The sequence below is a fragment of the Bombina bombina genome, chromosome 6 (genome assembly GCF_027579735.1).
Source record: "Bombina bombina isolate aBomBom1 chromosome 6, aBomBom1.pri, whole genome shotgun sequence".
Lineage (NCBI taxonomy): Eukaryota > Metazoa > Chordata > Amphibia > Anura > Bombinatoridae > Bombina > Bombina bombina.
The window spans coordinates 1,039,178,461-1,039,196,231 of record NC_069504.1 but is presented as its reverse complement, the minus strand read 5'-3'; the positions used below and the strand labels follow the sequence as shown (position 1 = coordinate 1,039,196,231).

The 17,771-nt window shown below is 40.9% G+C and overlaps 1 protein-coding gene across 1 annotated transcript in view; it reads left to right on the top strand.

The window, feature by feature from the left end:
• The window catches only part of CYFIP2 (cytoplasmic FMR1 interacting protein 2), a 236,629-nt gene that overhangs the window by 75,435 nt on the left and 143,423 nt on the right, over positions 1-17,771 (top strand). Inside the window, exon 7 of the mRNA XM_053718790.1 lies at positions 11,569-11,665. Within this exon, the coding sequence (XP_053574765.1) occupies positions 11,569-11,665 (97 nt within the window). The remainder of the gene's footprint in view (positions 1-11,568; positions 11,666-17,771) is intronic.

Here is a 17,771-nt window from a genome sequence, read left to right as displayed (position 1 = left end):
ATTTGTGGATTAATTTTTTACAATTTTTGTGGAACACTTTTGCAATTTTTGTGGAACACTCTGATATATATATATTTTTATTTATTTATTTTTTTATTATTTTTTTTTTTTATTTATTTTGGAACACTGTGATTTTCCAAAGAGACATTTTTTAAGAAACTATTTGAGACATAAATTTCTTGATTTTTTCAACAAATTTGATTTCCATTTTTACACAATTGGATTTCTCCTACACTTTTATTTATATTGTATTTCTATCACTTATACTTTTATACTGCATCTGTATTGTTGACATCTGTATTATTGACATTGTACTACGCCAATTTTGTCCATTTACATCACATTTGCTGTTTGTAAATATCTGTGCTTAAACTGCACTTTATAGACCATAATACTATGGTCTTAGACTGTTGTCGGAGCTAACGTAATATTTGTTCCAACACCACAGATATAGGTAACACTATATCCTTAAGACTTATATCTCATGGATCCATAGAGATTTTAGGAAGAATTTTAGAAGCTTTTTAATTTGTATGTATTATATTGTATTTTCATTGTATATTAACTGTAATAAATACATTCCATTTTTAACATATCCATACCTCACAGTCCTTTTAAGCTTCCCAGCGCTCACTATATCACACAATTGTAGTCACATCCCAAGTCCACTAGGGGACTTTTGCCAGTGAGCATAAGGCTGTAAAATACTAGCGCTCGGTCTACCACACACACGTTTTGAGAGGGGGACTAAGCATTGTGTGCTCTTTTTATCTCTTAAAGGCACAGTAACGCTTTTTTCAAATTGTGTTTTTTTCTTTGATTAAAGTGATTCCAAGCCTGTTTGTGTACTCTACTAGTCTGTTAAACATATCTGACACTAAGGAAAATCCTTGTTCAATGTGTTTAGAAGCCATGATGGAACCCCCTCTCAGAATGTGTCCCACTTGTACTGATATGTCTATACACTTTAAAGAGCATATTGTTGCACTTAAGAATGTGGCCCAAGATGATTCTCAGACTGAAGGTAACGAGGGTAGCCCGTCTGCCTCTCCCCAAGTGTCACAACCAGTTACGCCCGCGCAAGCGACGCCTAGTACCTCTAGTGCGTCTAACCCTTTTACATTACAAGACTTAGCGGCAGTCATGGATAATTCTCTTACAGCCTTCTTATCTAAACTGCCCGTGTTACCTGCAAAGCGTGATAGCTCCGTTTTAAGAACAGATTATGAGCATTCTGACGCTTTGGTAGCCGTATCCGATATACCCTCACAACGCTCTAAAGTGGGAGCGAGGGATTTGATGTCTGAGGGAGAAGTCTCTGATTCAGGAAGGGTTCCACCCCCGACAGATTCAGATACATTGGCTTTTAAATTTAAACTAGAACACCTCTGTGTTTTACTTAGGGAGGTATTAGCTACTATGGATGACTGTGACTCTTTGGTGATCCCAGAGAAATTGTGTAAAATGGACAAGTACCTAGAGGTCCCTGTTTACACGGATGCGTTTCCGGTCCCTAAGAGGATTGCGGATATCGTTACTAGGGAGTGGGATAGGCCAGGTGTCCCTTTTGTCCCCCCTCCTGTTTCTTCTGTTATGTGTGATCAGTCCACGGGTCATCATTACTTCTGGGATATAACTCCTCCCCAACAGGAAATGCAAGAGGATTCACCCAGCAGAGCTGCACATAGCTCCTCCCCTCTACGTCACTCCCAGTCATTCTCTTGCACCCAACGACTAGATAGGATGTGTGAGAGGACTATGGTGATTATACTTAGTTTTTATAACTTCAATCAAAAGTTTGTTATTTTACAATAGCACCGGAGCGTGTTATTGCCTCTCTGGCAGAGTTTGAAGAAGAATCTACCAGAGTTTTTTACTATGATTTTAACCGGAGTAGTTAACATCATATTGCTGTTTCTCGGCCATCTGAGGGAGGTAAAAGCTTCAGATCAGGGGACAGCGGGCAGATGAATCTGCATTGAGGTATGTAGCAGTTTTTATTTTCTGAATGGAATTGATGAGAAAATCCTGCCATACCGTTATAATGACATGTATGTATACTCTACACTTCAGTATTCTGGGGATGGTATTTCACTGGAATTACTCTGTTAAAAGTACATTAAACCTTTGAATAGGTATTTATTATGTTAAACGTTTTTGCTGGAATGTAGAATCGTTTGCATTTTCTGAGGTACTGAGTGAATAAATGTTTGGGCATTATTTTTCCACTTGGCAGTTGCTTGTTTTAAATTGTGACAGTTTCGTTTCTCTCTCACTGCTGTGTGTGAGGGGGAGGGGCCGTTTTTTGGCGCTCTTTGCTACGCATCAAAAATTTCCAGTCAGTTACTCTTGTATTTCCTGCATGATCCAGTTCATCTCTAACAGAACTCAGGGGTCTTCAAACTTCTTTGGAGGGAGGTAGATTCTCTCAGCAGAGCTGTGAGACTTATATATTGACTGTGATTAAAAAATGTTGCTCTGTAATTTTTATGTTTCAAATTTAATTATTGTTACTTTACTAAGGGGAACAAACCTTTGCTAAAAGTTGTGTTGTTTTTAAGGATTGATGCTATAACTGTTTTTCAGTTCATTATTTCAACTGTCATTTAATCGTTTAGTGCTTCTTTGAGGCACAGTACGTTTTTGTTAAATAGATTGTAACCAAGTTGCAAGTTTATTGCTAGTGTGTTAAACATGTCTGATTCAGAGGAAGATACCTGTGTCATTTGTTCCAATGCCAAGGTGGAGCCCAATAGAAATTTATGTACTAACTGTATTGATGCTACTTTAAATAAAAGCCAATCTGTACAAATTGAACAAATTTCACCAAACAGCGAGGGGAGAGTTATGCCGACTAACTCGCCTCACGTGTCAGTACCTGCATCTCCCGCCCGGGAGGTGCGTGATATTGTGGCGCCTAGTACATCTGGGCGGCCATTACAGATAACATTACAAGATATGGCTACTGTTATGACTGAAGTTTTGGCTAAATTACCAGAACTAAGAGGCAAGCGTGATCACTCTGGGGTGAGAACAGAGTGCGCTGATAATACTAGGGCCATGTCTGATACTGCGTCACAGCTTGCAGAGCATGAGGACGGAGAGCTTCATTCTGTGGGTGACGGTTCTGATCCAAACAGATTGGATTCAGATATTTCAAATTTTAAATTTAAATTGGAGAACCTCCGTGTATTACTAGGGGAGGTTTTAGCGGCTCTTAATGATTGTAACACTGTTGCAATACCAGAGAAATTGTGTAGGTTGGATAAATACTTTGCGGTACCCGGCGAGTACTGACGTTTTTCCTATACCTAAGAGACTAACTGAAATTGTTACTAAGGAGTGGGATAGACCCGGTGTGCCGTTCTCACCCCCTCCAATATTTAGAAAGATGTTTCCAATAGACGCCACCACACGGGACTTATGGCAAACGGTCCCTAAGGTGGAGGGAGCAGTTTCTACTTTAGCTAAGCGTACCACTATCCCGGTGGAGGATAGCTGTGCTTTTTCAGATCCAATGGATAAAAAATTAGAGGGTTACCTTAAGAAAATGTTTGTTCAACAAGGTTTTATATTGCAACCCCTTGCATGCATCGCGCCGATTACGGCTGCGGCAGCATTTTGGATTGAGTCTCTGGAAGAGAACCTTAGTTCAGCTACGCTGGACGACATTACGGACAGGCTTAGAGTCCTTAAACTAGCTAATTCATTCATTTCGGAGGCCGTAGTACATTTAACCAAACTTACGGCTAAGAACTCAGGATTCGCCATTCAGGCACGTAGGGCGCTGTGGCTAAAATCCTGGTCAGCTGATGTAACTTCTAAGTCCAAGTTACTTAATATACCTTTCAAGGGGCAAACTTTATTTGGGCCCGGTTTGAAAGAAATTATCGCTGACATTACAGGAGGTAAGGGCCACGCCCTGCCTCAAGACAAAGCCAAGGCTAAGGCTAGACAGTCTAATTTTCGTCCCTTTCGGAATTTCAAAGCAGGAGCAACACCAACTTCCACTGCACCAAAACAGGAAGGAGCTGTTGCTCGTTACAGACAAGGCTGGAAACCTAACCAGTCCTGGAACAAGGGCAAGCAGACCAGGAAACCTGCTGCTGCCCCAAAGACAGCATGAACCGAGGGCCCCCGATCCGGGACCGGATCTAGTGGGGGGCAGACTCTCTCTCTTCGCCCAGGCTTGGGCAAGAGATATTCAGGATCCCTGGGCGCTAGAGATCATATCTCAGGGATACCTCCTAGACTTCAAATTCTCTCCCCCAAGAGGGAGATTTCATCTGTCAAGGTTGTCAACAAACCAGATAAAGAAAGAAGCGTTTCTACGCTGTGTACAAGATCTGTTATTAATGGGAGTGATCCATCCGGTTCCGCGGTCGGAACAAGGACAAGGGTTTTACTCAAACCTGTTTGTGGTTCCCAAAAAAGAGGGAACTTTCAGGCCAATCTTGGATTTAAAGATCCTAAACAAATTCCTAAGAGTTCCATCGTTCAAAATGGAAACTATTCGGACAATCTTACCCATGATCCAAAAGGGTCAGTACATGACCACAGTGGACTTAAAGGATGCTTACCTTCACATACCGATTCACAAAGATCATTACCGGTATCTAAGGTTTGCCTTCTTGGACAGGCATTACCAGTTTGTAGCTCTTCCATTCGGATTGGCTACGGCTCCAAGAATCTTCACAAAGGTTCTAGGTGCCCTTCTGGCGGTACTAAGACCGCGAGGAATTTCGGTAGCTCCGTACCTAGACGACATTCTGATACAAGCTTCAAGCTTTCAAACTGCCAAGTCTCATACAGAGTTAGTTCTGGCATTTCTAAGGTCGCATGGATGGAAAGTGAACGAAAAGAAAAGTTCTCTCTTTCCTCTCACAAGAGTTCCATTCTTGGGGACTCTTATAGATTCTGTAGAAATGAAGATTTATCTGACAGAAGACAGATTAACAAAGCTTCTAAATGCATGCCGTGTCCTTCATTCCATTCAACTCCCGTCAGTAGCTCAATGCATGGAGGTGATCGGCTTAATGGTAGCAGCAATGGACATAGTACCCTTTGCACGTCTACATCTCAGACCGCTGCAATTGTGCATGCTGAGTCAGTGGAATGGGGATTACTCAGACTTGTCCCCTACTCTGAATCTGGATCAAGAGACCAGAAACTCTCTTCTATGGTGGCTTTCTCGGCCACATCTGTCCAGGGGGATGCCATTCAGCAGGCCGGACTGGACAATTGTAACAACAGACGCCAGCCTACTAGGTTGGGGCGCTGTCTGGAATTCTCTGAAGGCTCAGGGACAATGGAATCAGGAGGAAAGTCTCCTGCCAATAAACATTCTGGAATTGAGAGCAGTTCTCAATGCCCTTCTGGCTTGGCCCCAGTTAAAAACTCGGGGGTTCATCAGGTTTCAGTCGGACAACATCACGACTGTAGCTTACATCAACCATCAAGGAGGGACAAGAAGCTCCCTAGCAATGATGGAAGTATCAAACATAATTCGCTGGGCAGAGTCTCACTCTTGCCACCTGTCAGCAATCCACATCCCGGGAGTGGAGAACTGGGAGGCGGATTTCTTGAGTCGCCAGACTTTTCATCCGGGGGAGTGGGAACTTCATCCGGAGGTCTTTGCCCAAATACTTCGACGTTGGGGCAAACCAGAGATAGATCTCATGGCGTCTCGCCAGAACGCCAAACTTCCTCGCTACGGGTCCAGATCCAGGGATCCGGGAGCGGTTCTGATAGATGCTTTGACAGCACCTTGGAACTTCGGGATGGCTTATGTGTTTCCACCCTTCCCGCTGCTTCCTCGATTGATTGCCAAAATCAAACAGGAGAGAGCATCAGTGATTCTAATAGCGCCTGCATGGCCACGCAGGACTTGGTATGCAGATCTAGTGGACATGTCATCCTGTCCGCCTTGGTCTCTACCTCTAAGACAGGACCTTCTGATACAGGGTCCATTCAAACATCAAAATCTAACTTCTCTGAAGCTGACTGCTTGGAAATTGAACGCTTGATTTTATCAAAACGTGGTTTTTCTGAGTCGGTTATTGATACCCTGATACAGGCTAGGAAGCCTGTTACCAGAAGGATTTACCACAAGATATGGCGTAAATACCTATACTGGTGCGAATCCAAAGGTTACTCCTGGAGTAAGGTTAGGATTCCTAGGATATTGTCCTTTCTACAAGAAGGTTTAGAAAAGGGTTTATCGGCTAGCTCATTAAAGGGACAAATCTCAGCTCTGTCCATCTTGTTACTCAGGCGTCTGTCAGAAAATCCAGACGTCCAGGCATTTTGTCAGGCTTTAGCTAGGATCAAGCCTGTGTTTAAAACTGTTGCTCCGCCATGGAGTTTAAACCTTGTTCTTAACGTTCTACAAGGAGTTCCGTTTGAACCCCTTCATTCCATTGATATAAAGTTGTTATCTTGGAAAGTGTTATTTTTAATGGCTATTTCTTCGGCTCGGAGAGTCTCTGAGTTATCAGCTTTACATTGTGATTCTCCTTATTTGATTTTTCATTCAGATAAGGTAGTTCTGCGTACAAAACCTGGGTTCTTACCTAAGGTAGTCACTAACAGGAACATCAATCAAGAGATCGTGGTGCCTTCCCTGTGCCCGAATCCTTCTTCAAAGAAGGAACGTCTTCTACACAATCTGGATGTAGTTCGTGCCCTCAAGTTCTACTTGCAGGCAACTAAGGATTTTCGACAAACGTCTTCCCTGTTTGTCGTGTACTCTGGTCAGAGGAGAGGTCATAAGGCTTCGGCTACCTCTCTCTCCTTCTGGCTTCGTAGCATAATTCGTTTAGCCTATGAGACTGCTGGACAGCAGCCTCCTGAAAGAATTACAGCTCATTCTACTAGAGCTGTGGCTTCCACTTGGGCCTTTAAGAATGAGGCCTCTGTTGAACAGATTTGCAAGGCTGCAACTTGGTCTTCGCTTCATACTTTTTCCAAATTTTACAAATTTGACACTTTTGCTTCTTCGGAGGCTATTTTTGGGAGAAAGGTTCTTCAGGCAGTGGTTCCTTCTGTATAATGAGCCTGCCTATCCCTCCCGTCATCCGTGTACTTTTGCTTTGGTATTGGTATCCCAGAAGTAATGATGACCCGTGGACTGATCACACATAACAGAAGAAAACATAATTTATGCTTACCTGATAAATTCCTTTCTTCTGTTGTGTGATCAGTCCACGGCCCGCCCTGTTTTTTAAGGCAGGTAAATATCTTTTAAATTATACTCCAGTCACCACTTCACCCTTGGTTTCTCCTTTCTCGTTGATTCTTGGTCGAATGACTGGGAGTGACGTAGAGGGGAGGAGCTATGTGCAGCTCTGCTGGGTGAATCCTCTTGCATTTCCTGTTGGGGAGGAGTTATATCCCAGAAGTAATGATGACCCGTGGACTGATCACACAACAGAAGAAAGGAATTTATCAGGTAAGCATAAATTATGTTTTTTAAGAAAATGTTCCCCATATCTGACCCCATGCGGGACTCGTGGCAGACGGTCCCTAAGGTGGAGGGGGCTGTTTTTTCACTAGCTAAACGCACAACCATACCAATTGAAGACAGTTGTGTTTTAAAAGACCCTACGGATAAAAAATTAGAGGGTTTACTTAAGAAAATTTTTGTTCAACAAGGTTTTCTTCTCCAACCTATTGCCTGCATTATTCCTGTAACTACGGCAGCTGGTTTCTGGTTTGAGGCGCTGGAAGGAGACCTCATATGAGGAAATTATGGATAGAATTAAAGCTCTAAAGCTAGCTAATTCTTTTATCACTGACGCAGCTTTCCAAATAGCTAAGTTAGCGGCGAAAAAAAAAATAAAAATAAAAAAATTCACTTTTCGCCATTTTGGCGCGCAGGGCGCTATGGCTAAAGTCCTGGTCGCCCGATGTGTCATCTAAATACAAGCTTTTGAACATTCCTTTCAAAGGGAAGACCCTATTCGGGCCTGAATTGAAAGAGATTATTTCAGATATCACCGGGGGAAAAGGCCATGCTCTCCCTCAGGACAAAGCCTTTAAAACAAAGAACAAAGCTAATTTTCGTTCCTTTCGCAATTTCAGGAACGGCCCCGCTTCATCCTCTCCGGCTGCAAAGCAAGAGGGTAACGCTTCACAGCCCAAGGCAAACTGGAAACCTTACCAGGGCTGGAATAAGGGTAAACAGGCCAAAAAGCCTGCAGCTGCCACCAAGACAGCATGAAGGGGTAGCCCCCGATCCGGGACCGGATCTAGTAGGGGGCAGACTCTCTCTCTTCGCTCAGGCCTGGGCAAGAGATGTACACGATCCTTGGGCATTAGAGATTGTTGCCCAGGGATACCTTCTAAAATTCAAGGACTCTCCTCCAAGGGGAAGGTTCCACATTTCTCGTCTGTCTACAGATCAGACAAAGAAAGAGGGGTTTTTACGCTGTGTAGAAGATCTACCTACAATGGGAGTGATCCACCCAGTTCCAATTGCAGAACAAGGACTGGGGTTTTACTCAAACCTGTTTGTGGTTCCCAAAAAAAGAAGGAACTTTCAGACCAATCCTGGATCTCAAAATTCTAAACAAATTCCTCAGAGTCCCATCATTCAAGATGGAGACCATTCGGACAATCTTACCAATGATCCAGGAGGGTCAATATATGACTACCGTGGATCTAAAGGATGCGTATCTGCACATTCCTATCCACAAAGATCATCACCAGTTTCTCAGGTTCGCCTTTCTGGACAAGCATTATCAGTTTGTGGCTCTTCCTTTCGGGTTGGCCACTGCTCCCAGAATTTTCACAAAGGTGCTAGGGTCCCTCCTGGCGGTTCTAAGACCGCGGGGCATAGCAGTGGCGCCTTACCTAGACGACATCTTAATTCAGGCGTCAACTTTCCAAAGAACCAAGTCTCACACGGAGATTGTATTGGCCTTTCTGAGGTCTCAGGGGTGGAAGGTGAACATCAAAAAGAGTTCTCTCTCCCCCCTCACAAGAGTTCCATTCCTAGGAACCCTGATAGACTCGGTAGAAATGAAAATATTTCTGACGGAGGTCAGAAAGCTAAAACTCTTAACTACTTGCCGAGCTCTTTATTCCATTCCTCGGCCATCTGTGGCTCAGTGCATGGACACAATCGGACTAATGGTTGCGGCAATGGACATAGTCCGTTTTGCTTGGATACACCTCAGACCACTGCAACTATGCATGCTCAAACAGTGGAATGGGGATTATGCAGATTTGTCTCCTCAAATTCAGTTGGACCAGGAGACCAGAGTTTCTCTTCTCTGGTGGTTGTCTCAGGATCACCTGTGTCAAGGAATATGTTTCCGCAGGCCAGAGTGGATCATCGTAACGACCGACGCCAGTCTGTTAGGCTGGGGTGCGGTCTGGGACTCCCTGAAAGCTCAGGGCTTATGGTCTCGGGAAGAAACTCTTCTCCCGATAAACATTCTGGAACTGAGGGCGATATTCAACTCTCTTCAGGCATGGCCTCAACTAGCGGCGGCCAAATTCATCAGATTTCAGTCGGACAACATCACGACTGTAGCTTACGTCAATCATCAGGGGGGAACAAAGAGTTCCCTAGCGATGACGGAAGTAACCAAAATAATCAGGTGGGCGGAGGATCACTCCTGCCATCTCTCAGCAATTCACATCCCAGGAGTAGACAACTGGGAGGCGGATTTTCTAAGTCGTCAGACTTTTTACCCGGGGGAGTGGGAACTCCACCTGGAGGTATTTTCCCAGCTGACTCGGCTATGGGGCACCCCAGAGTTGGATCTGATGGCATCCCGTCAGAACACCAAACTTCCTCTCTACAGGTCCAAGTCCTGGGATCCCAAGGCGGTATTGATAGATGCTCTAGCAGCGCCTTGGTCCTTCAATCTGTCTTATGTTTTTCCACCGTTTCCTCTCCTCCCGTGTCTGGTTGACCGTGGACACTGCCAATGAGGCAGGATCTTCTAATACAGGGTCTGTTCAAGCATCCAAATTTAGTTTCTCTACGTCTGACTGCTTGGAGATTGAACGCTTAATTCTATCAAAGCGTGGGTTCTCTGAGTCAGTTATAGATACTCTGATTCAGGCTAGAAAGCCTGTCACCAGGAAAATCTACCATAAGATATGGCAGAAATATCTTTGTTGGTGTGAATCCAAGGGTTACTCATGGAGTAAGATTAGGATTCCCAGGATATTGTCCTTTCTCCAAGAAGGACTGGAGAAAGGATTGTCAGCTAGTTCCTTAAAAGGACAAATATCTGCTTTGTCTATCCTGTTACACAAGCGTCTGGCAGAGGTACCAGACGTTCAAGCGTTTGCTCAGGCTTTAGTCAGAATCAAGCCTGTCTATAAAGCTGTGGCTCCGCCATGGAGTTTGAATCTAGATCTTTCAGTTCTTCAAGGGGTTCCGTTTGAACCTTTACATTCCATAGACATTAAGTTGTTATCTTGGAAAGTTTTGTTTTTGATAGTTATCTCTTCTGCTCGAAGAGTTTCAGAATTATCTGCCTTACAGTGTGATTCACCTTACCTGGTGTTCCACGCAGATAAGGTAGTTTTGCGTACCAAGCCTGGTTTTCTTCCTAAAGTTGTTTCTAACAAGAATATTAACCAGGAAATAGTTGTTCCTTCTCTGTGTCCTAATCCATCTTCGAAGAAGGAACGTCTATTACACAATCTTGATGTAGTTTGTGCTTTAAAGTTCTATTTACAAGCAACTAAGGATTTCAGACAAACATCTTCCTTGTTTGTTATCTATTCTGGTAAGAGGAGAGGTCAGAAAGCGACTGCTACCTCTCTTTCTTTTTGGCTGAAAAGCATCATCCGTTTGGCCTATGAGACTACTGGCCAGCAGCCTCCTGAAAGAATTACTGCTCATTCTACCAGAGCAGTGGCTTCCACATGGGCTTTCAAAAATGAGGCTTCTGTTGAACAGATTTGTAAGGCAGCGACTTGCTCTTCACTGCATACTTTTGCCAAATTTTACAAATTCGATACTTTTGCTTCTTCGGAGGCTATTTTTGGGAGAAAGGTTTTGCAAGCAGTGGTGCCTTCCGTTTAAGGTGCCTGTCTTGTTCCCTCCCTTCATCCGTGTCCTAAAGCTTTGGTATTGATATCCCACAAGTAAAGGATGAATCCGTGGACTGGATACACCTTGCAAGAGAAAACAGAATTTATACTTACCTGATAAATTACTTTCTCTTGCGGTGTATCCAGTGTACGGCCCGCCCTGGCATTTAAGTCAGGTAAAAATTTTTTTGTTTAAACTACATTCACCACTGCACCCTATGGTTTCTCCTTTTTCTTCCTAACCTTTGGTCGAATGACTGGGGGGTGGAGCTAGAGGGGGAGCTATATGGACAGCTTTGCTGTGTGCTCTCTTTGCTACTTCCTGTAGGGAATGAGAATATCCCACAAGTAAAGGATGAATCCGTGGACTGGATACACCGCAAGAGAAAGTAATTTATCAGGTAAGCATAAATTCTGTTTTTTAACAATATTGCTTTGACCTATATTTTGTTTGTGCAAAGTTTGAATAAAAAGGCGAATTTATAGCTATTCTTTTCCTCCCTCATCCAGAGCTGCTCAGTTTCTTAGAAAAATGGCTGATCCACAATCTATACAAGAGTCACAGAATCTTTCCATGTTCCTAGCCAATCACAACAGGATTACACAGGTACTGTAGGTTCTCTTTATAAACTTTTACACCTTCACACCGACATATAAACAATATTTAAACAATCTTCAACCTAAATATAAAGCTTATTATTGAATCTTACCAAAGGAAAGTCTTTATGGTGAGATGGACAATGTTTTTTTAACAGTTTTAAAATAGCATGTTTTATAAATGCATGTTTTATAAATGCAAGATGATGATATATATATATGTGTGTGTGTATGTATGTATATATCCACCAGGGTGCTAGCAAGAGCTGTAAATATCAAAAAGAACGGCTTGCACTCTGTAGATTTCTTCAAAAAAAATTTAATCAAATAGGTGAAGTTTTGGGGTCAATCGTCCCTTCCTCATATATATATATATATATATATATATATAGAGAGAGAGAGAGAGAGAGAGAGAGAGAGAGAGAGAGAGAGAGAGAGAGAGAGAGAGAGAGAGAGAGAGAGAGAGAGAGAGAGAGAGAGAGAGAGAGAGAGAGAGAGAGAAAGTAAAAGAAAACAGGGCACTCTCACTACCAAAGATTCTTTAGACCAGGGTGCTGGAAAGGCACGATATTAACGCAACACTCGCCTAAGGAAGGGATACACTACCCCGAAACGTCATATCCAGAGAGTGCTGCTTTCTACTGTTAATATATAATTCCAAGTAATAGATCCGCACTTGCTAGACTTTCAAAAAACAGTACACAATAAACCAAAGGTCCATAAAAATGTTATGAATCTTTGGATGATGAATAAATGTGTTATTTGAGGAATACATTGTTGAGTGCTGCTGCCTTTGGGCTAGCTTACGAGTGGAGCAGTAATTATCGCTCACACACTAACTCCCCTCAAATTTGGATTTTGGCCTACATCAGATAACATGCGTATTACAAGTTGAAAGTAAAATGTTTTAGCTTGCACGCTAACCCAACACGCGCAAAAAGCTGAACAATGTCATGTTTGCATTAATTTATTCCCGCATAGACTTAAATGGAGAGCGAAAAGTAAAGAAAAACACCCTATTTACGCACCAACATGATCCCATTGTGATAACACAACATAAAATATTAAGATTTCACATTCCAATGTTCTTTACATAGCAGAATATTTTGTATGTATTCATAAATATATATTCCTACATTTATCTGATGTTTTTTATTAAAAAAAAGATATCTATGCCTATATAAACAAATTTTCAAGAAAAAAGGCACTCTCCGTTATAATAAGTAAACTCTGTTTACTTATAACGGAGAGTGCCTTTTTTCTTGAAAATTTGTGGATACTTGGTTTAAAGGATTACTTTCTGTTATAAATTTTAAGCTAAACAACTAACATATTAAAGTTAATAAACATTAATTAAAACCTACTGACCTATATTTTCTCCAAAACGAAGTTTCATAACGTTCTAAAAGTTATATCTTTTATTCGCCGATGATGTCACGTTATCCTGCCCACTATTTTCAGCACTGAGTGTTCAAAATACTTAAACCAATAACTTTGTGTTTAAAGCGCCATTTTGAAACCTAGGTATTGTAAACGGATTGGTACAGAGCAAAGGATACCCACGGAGTGGGTTTGGAAAACAATTAAATTTGCAGACAAGATTTCTGATATACGGTAGAGATATGTTAATGAAATGCTATTGATAAAAAGCGTATTTGGGGTAGATAGTTAGTAACAGGCATAGAAAATATTTACTTACAGTGGCCCTTTAAGTGCACCCCGGAGGTTGTGATGAATAAGAGAGTGCTGGATCCATTTCCGATTGTTCATATACCTATATATATATATATATATATATATATATATATATATATATATATATATATATATATATATAATATCTGTCTATTTAAAAATACAAAGAACATATTCATTTATGTGGCTCCAATGCACTTTTTTTTATATATATATATATATATATATATATATATATATATATGTGTGTATTTTTCTTTCATAAAATGATGATGGTCTACAGTCCTCCATAACAAATGGGATATATTCCCCGCCACTAGGAGGAGGTCAAGAACCCATACAAGAGCTTTAAACCCCCTCATCTCTCTCTATCACAGTGGTAGCCTATATCAATCATCAAAGAGGTACCACAGTCCACTGTCAATGCAGGAAGTCTCTCAGATTCTGTCCTGGGCAGAGAGGAATCAGTGCTCCTTATCAGCGATTCGCATTCTAGGTGTGAACAATTGGGAATCAGACTATCTCAGCCTTCAATAAGTCCATCCAGCAGAATGGTCTCTCAATCAGGATGTATTCAATTAAACGGTAATCAAATGGGGCCTACCAGATGTAGATCTGATGACTTCACACTTAAATCGCAAACTTCTAAAGTACTGTGTAAGATCAAGAGATCCAAGGGCTCACATGATAGACACCTTGGTTTGCCATGGGAATTCCATCTAGCATACCTGTTTCCTCCATATGTTCTTTTGCAGAGAGTCATTGCTCGGATCAAATAGGAGTTAGCATCAGTAATATTAATTGCTCCAGCCTGGCCTTACAAGTCATGGTATGCAGACCTAGTACATATGTCAACAACACCTCCATGGCGTCATTCTCTGAGACAAGACCTTTTATCACAAGGTCTTCTTTTCCATCAGGATCTCAAATCTCTAAGTTTGACAGTATAAAGGTTGAACACCTAGTTTTGAGACATAGAAGATTATCAGACTCTGTAATCGATACTCTGATACAGACTAGGAAACCTGTGATTCAAAGGATTTACCACAACATTTTGAAAGCATATTTTGTGTGGTGCTCCTCAAAGGGATTTTCTTGGTGTTCTTTTTGGATTCCAAGAATTCTTCATTTCTTAAGTGATGGCCTTGAAAAGGGTTTATCAGCTAGTTGCCTGAAGGGTCACATTTCATCTTTATCTGTTCTTTTTTCATAGGATTTCAGACCTTTTTTCAGGCGTTAGGCCAGTTTTAAGACCTATTTCTCCTCCCTAGATCTTTAATTTCTTCATGGTCCTCCCTTTGAACCTATGGACTCTATAGACATAAAGCTATTGTCTTGGAAGGTGCTTTTCTTATTAGCTATCTCTTCTGCCAGGAGAGTTTCTGAGTTTCCGTGTTATCCTGTGATCCTCCATTTTTATAATTCACAAGGATAAGGCTGTATTGGGTACTAAATATGATTTTCTTCCAAAGTTAGTTTCGACTGATAACATCAGTCAAGAAATGGTTGTTCCTTCTCTTTGTCCAGACCCTGCTAACTCTAAGAAAAGGTTGTTACACAATCTGGACGTAGTTAGAGTTTTGAAGTTCTATCTCCAATCGACTAAAGAGTTTAGAAAAACTTCTAGTTTGTTTGTACATTACTCTGGGAATCGTAAAGGACAGAAAGCTACTAAGGTAGCATTGGCATCTTAAACAAGTGATTCACAAGGCTTACTTGATGGCTGGTAATTTACCTCCTAAATGTATTACAGCTCACTCTACCAGAGCAGTGGCAACATCATGGGTCTTTAAGAATGATGCATCCTAGGAGAAGATTTGCAAAGCTACCACATGGTCTTTCTTACATACTTTTTCATAATTTTATCGTTTTGATGTCTTTGCTTCTTTGCAAGCAGCTTTTGGTAGCTTTTAGCAGGATAGTCCTTCAGGCTGTGGTGTCGGCTAAATAGGAGCTGTCAGAGAAAGTATTTTCCCACCCTGTTTGAAACAGAGACCATCAGCTTGGCTATTAATCCCTTATACTATGGAGGACTGTGGACCATAATTTTTTTACGAAAGAAAATAAAATGTATGCCTACCTGATAAATTATTTTCTTTCAGAATGATGATGGTCCACAGGCCCCGCCTGCTTCATGGGCGACAGTTCTAATGACACCTCTATAGAACCTGTTTTGTCTTTGCTACCTCTCTTTCCTATTCTCTACTTGGCTATACATAAAACTAGAGAGAGGTGGGAGGGTTTTAAGGCTCTTGTATGGGTTCTTGACATCCTCCTTCTAGTGTCAGAAAATATATCCCATATGTTATGGAGGACTGTGGACCATCATCATTCCGAAAGAAAATAATTTATCAGGTAAGAATAAATTTTGTGTTTTACTGTACATATTTCAGATATATATATATAAATATATATTAAATAATAAAAAGTACATTATTTTCTATGTGAAGAACATAGTAATGTAAAATATGCGTTTTGCGCAATCTCAATTTAGATCTTAGTGTGGTCGGGTTAGCTCACATTAAAACTTAGTATTCTTCAGGCGCATGATGGAAATATTACATAAAAAATATTAATGAAAAATGATTAAACATACTGTAAAATATTCTAAATAAGCCATATAATATTTCTATATATTTTACAGTATGCAGGTGCACCACCCAGCTGATTTTACTGACCACCTGGCTAAAATTTTAGCTAATATTAATCTAAAATTAGTTAATATTAAAAGGTTTTTATTGCACAAATTATCATTAAATATATTTGTTAAATTATGCAATTATGTTGTGCTTTGGATAGCTGAAAATGATATTATATTAGAAACTATTACACTGCCCTCACACGGCTACTTCATAATGCCACCCGGATGGCAACATTTTCTGTTGAGAACAATCAGCGAGATTACGAGTCTTGCGTTAGCCTTAAAAAGCAGCGTTGAGTGGCCCCAACGCTGCTTTTTAACGCCCGCTGGTATAACGAGTCTGGCAAGTACAGGTGTACTGCTCACTTTTCTTCAACGACTCGAGCTTACCGCAAATCCCCTTACGTCAATTGCGTATCCTATCTTTTCAATGGGACTTGCCTAATGCCGGTATTGTGAGTCTTGGAAGAAGTGAGCGGTACAGCCTCTCCTGTCAAGACTCCTACCGCATTTAAAAGTCAGTAGTTAAGAGTTTTATGGGCTAACGCCGTAACATAAAACTCTTAACTAAAGTGCTACAAAGTACACTAACACCCATAAACTACCTATTAACCCCTAAACCGAGGCCCCCCCCCCCACATCGCAAACACTTAAATTAAAAGTTTAACCCCTAATCTGCTGACTGGACATTGCCGCCACTTTAATAAATATATTAACCCCTAAACAGCCGCACTCCCGCCTCACAAACACTAGTTACATTTTATTAACCCCTAATCTGCCGTACCTAACGTCGCCGCTACTATATTAAAGGTATTAACCCCTAAACCTAAGTCTAACCCTAACCCCCCTAACTTAAATATAATTTAAAATAGTCTAAATAAAATTACTACAATTAAAAAAATTATTCCGATTTAAAACTAAATACTTACCTATAAAATAAACCCTAAGCTAGCTACAAAATAACTAATAGTTACATTGTAGCTATCTCAGGGTTTATTTTTATTTTACATTCAACTTTGTATTTATTTTAACTAGGTAGAATAGTTATTAAATAGTTATTAACTATTTAATAACTACCTAGTTAAAATAACTACAAATTTACCTGTAAAATAAAACCTAACCTAAGTTACAATTACACCTAACACTACACTATCATTAAATTAATTACCTAAACTACCTACAATTAAATACAATTAAATTAAATAAACTAAAGTACGAAAAACAACAAACACTAAATTACAGAAAATAAAAAAATAATTAAAATTTTTTTAAAATAATTACACCTACTCTAATCCCCCTAATAAAATAAAAAAGCCCCCCAAAATAATAAAAATCCCTACCCTATACTAAATTACAAATAGCCCTTAAAAGGGCCTTTTGCGGGGCATTGCCCCAAAGTAATCAGCTCTTTTACCTGTAAAAATAAAATACAATACCCCCCCACATTAAAACCCACCACCCACACACCCAACCCTACTCTAAAACCCACCCAATCCCCCCTTAATAAAACCTAACACTACCCCCTTGAAGATCACCCTACCTTGAGCCGTCTTCACCCAGCTGGGCACAAGTGGTCCTCCAGAGGGGCAGAAGTCTTCATCCAAGCCGGACAGAAGAGGACCTCCAGATGGGCAGAAGGCTTCATCCAGGCGGCATCTTCTATTTTCATCCATCCGGAGCGGAGCGGGTCCATCTTCAATCCAGCCGACGCGGAGCATCCTCTTCAAACGAAGTTCAAGTGAAGAATGAAGGTTCCTTTAAATGACATCATCCAAGATGG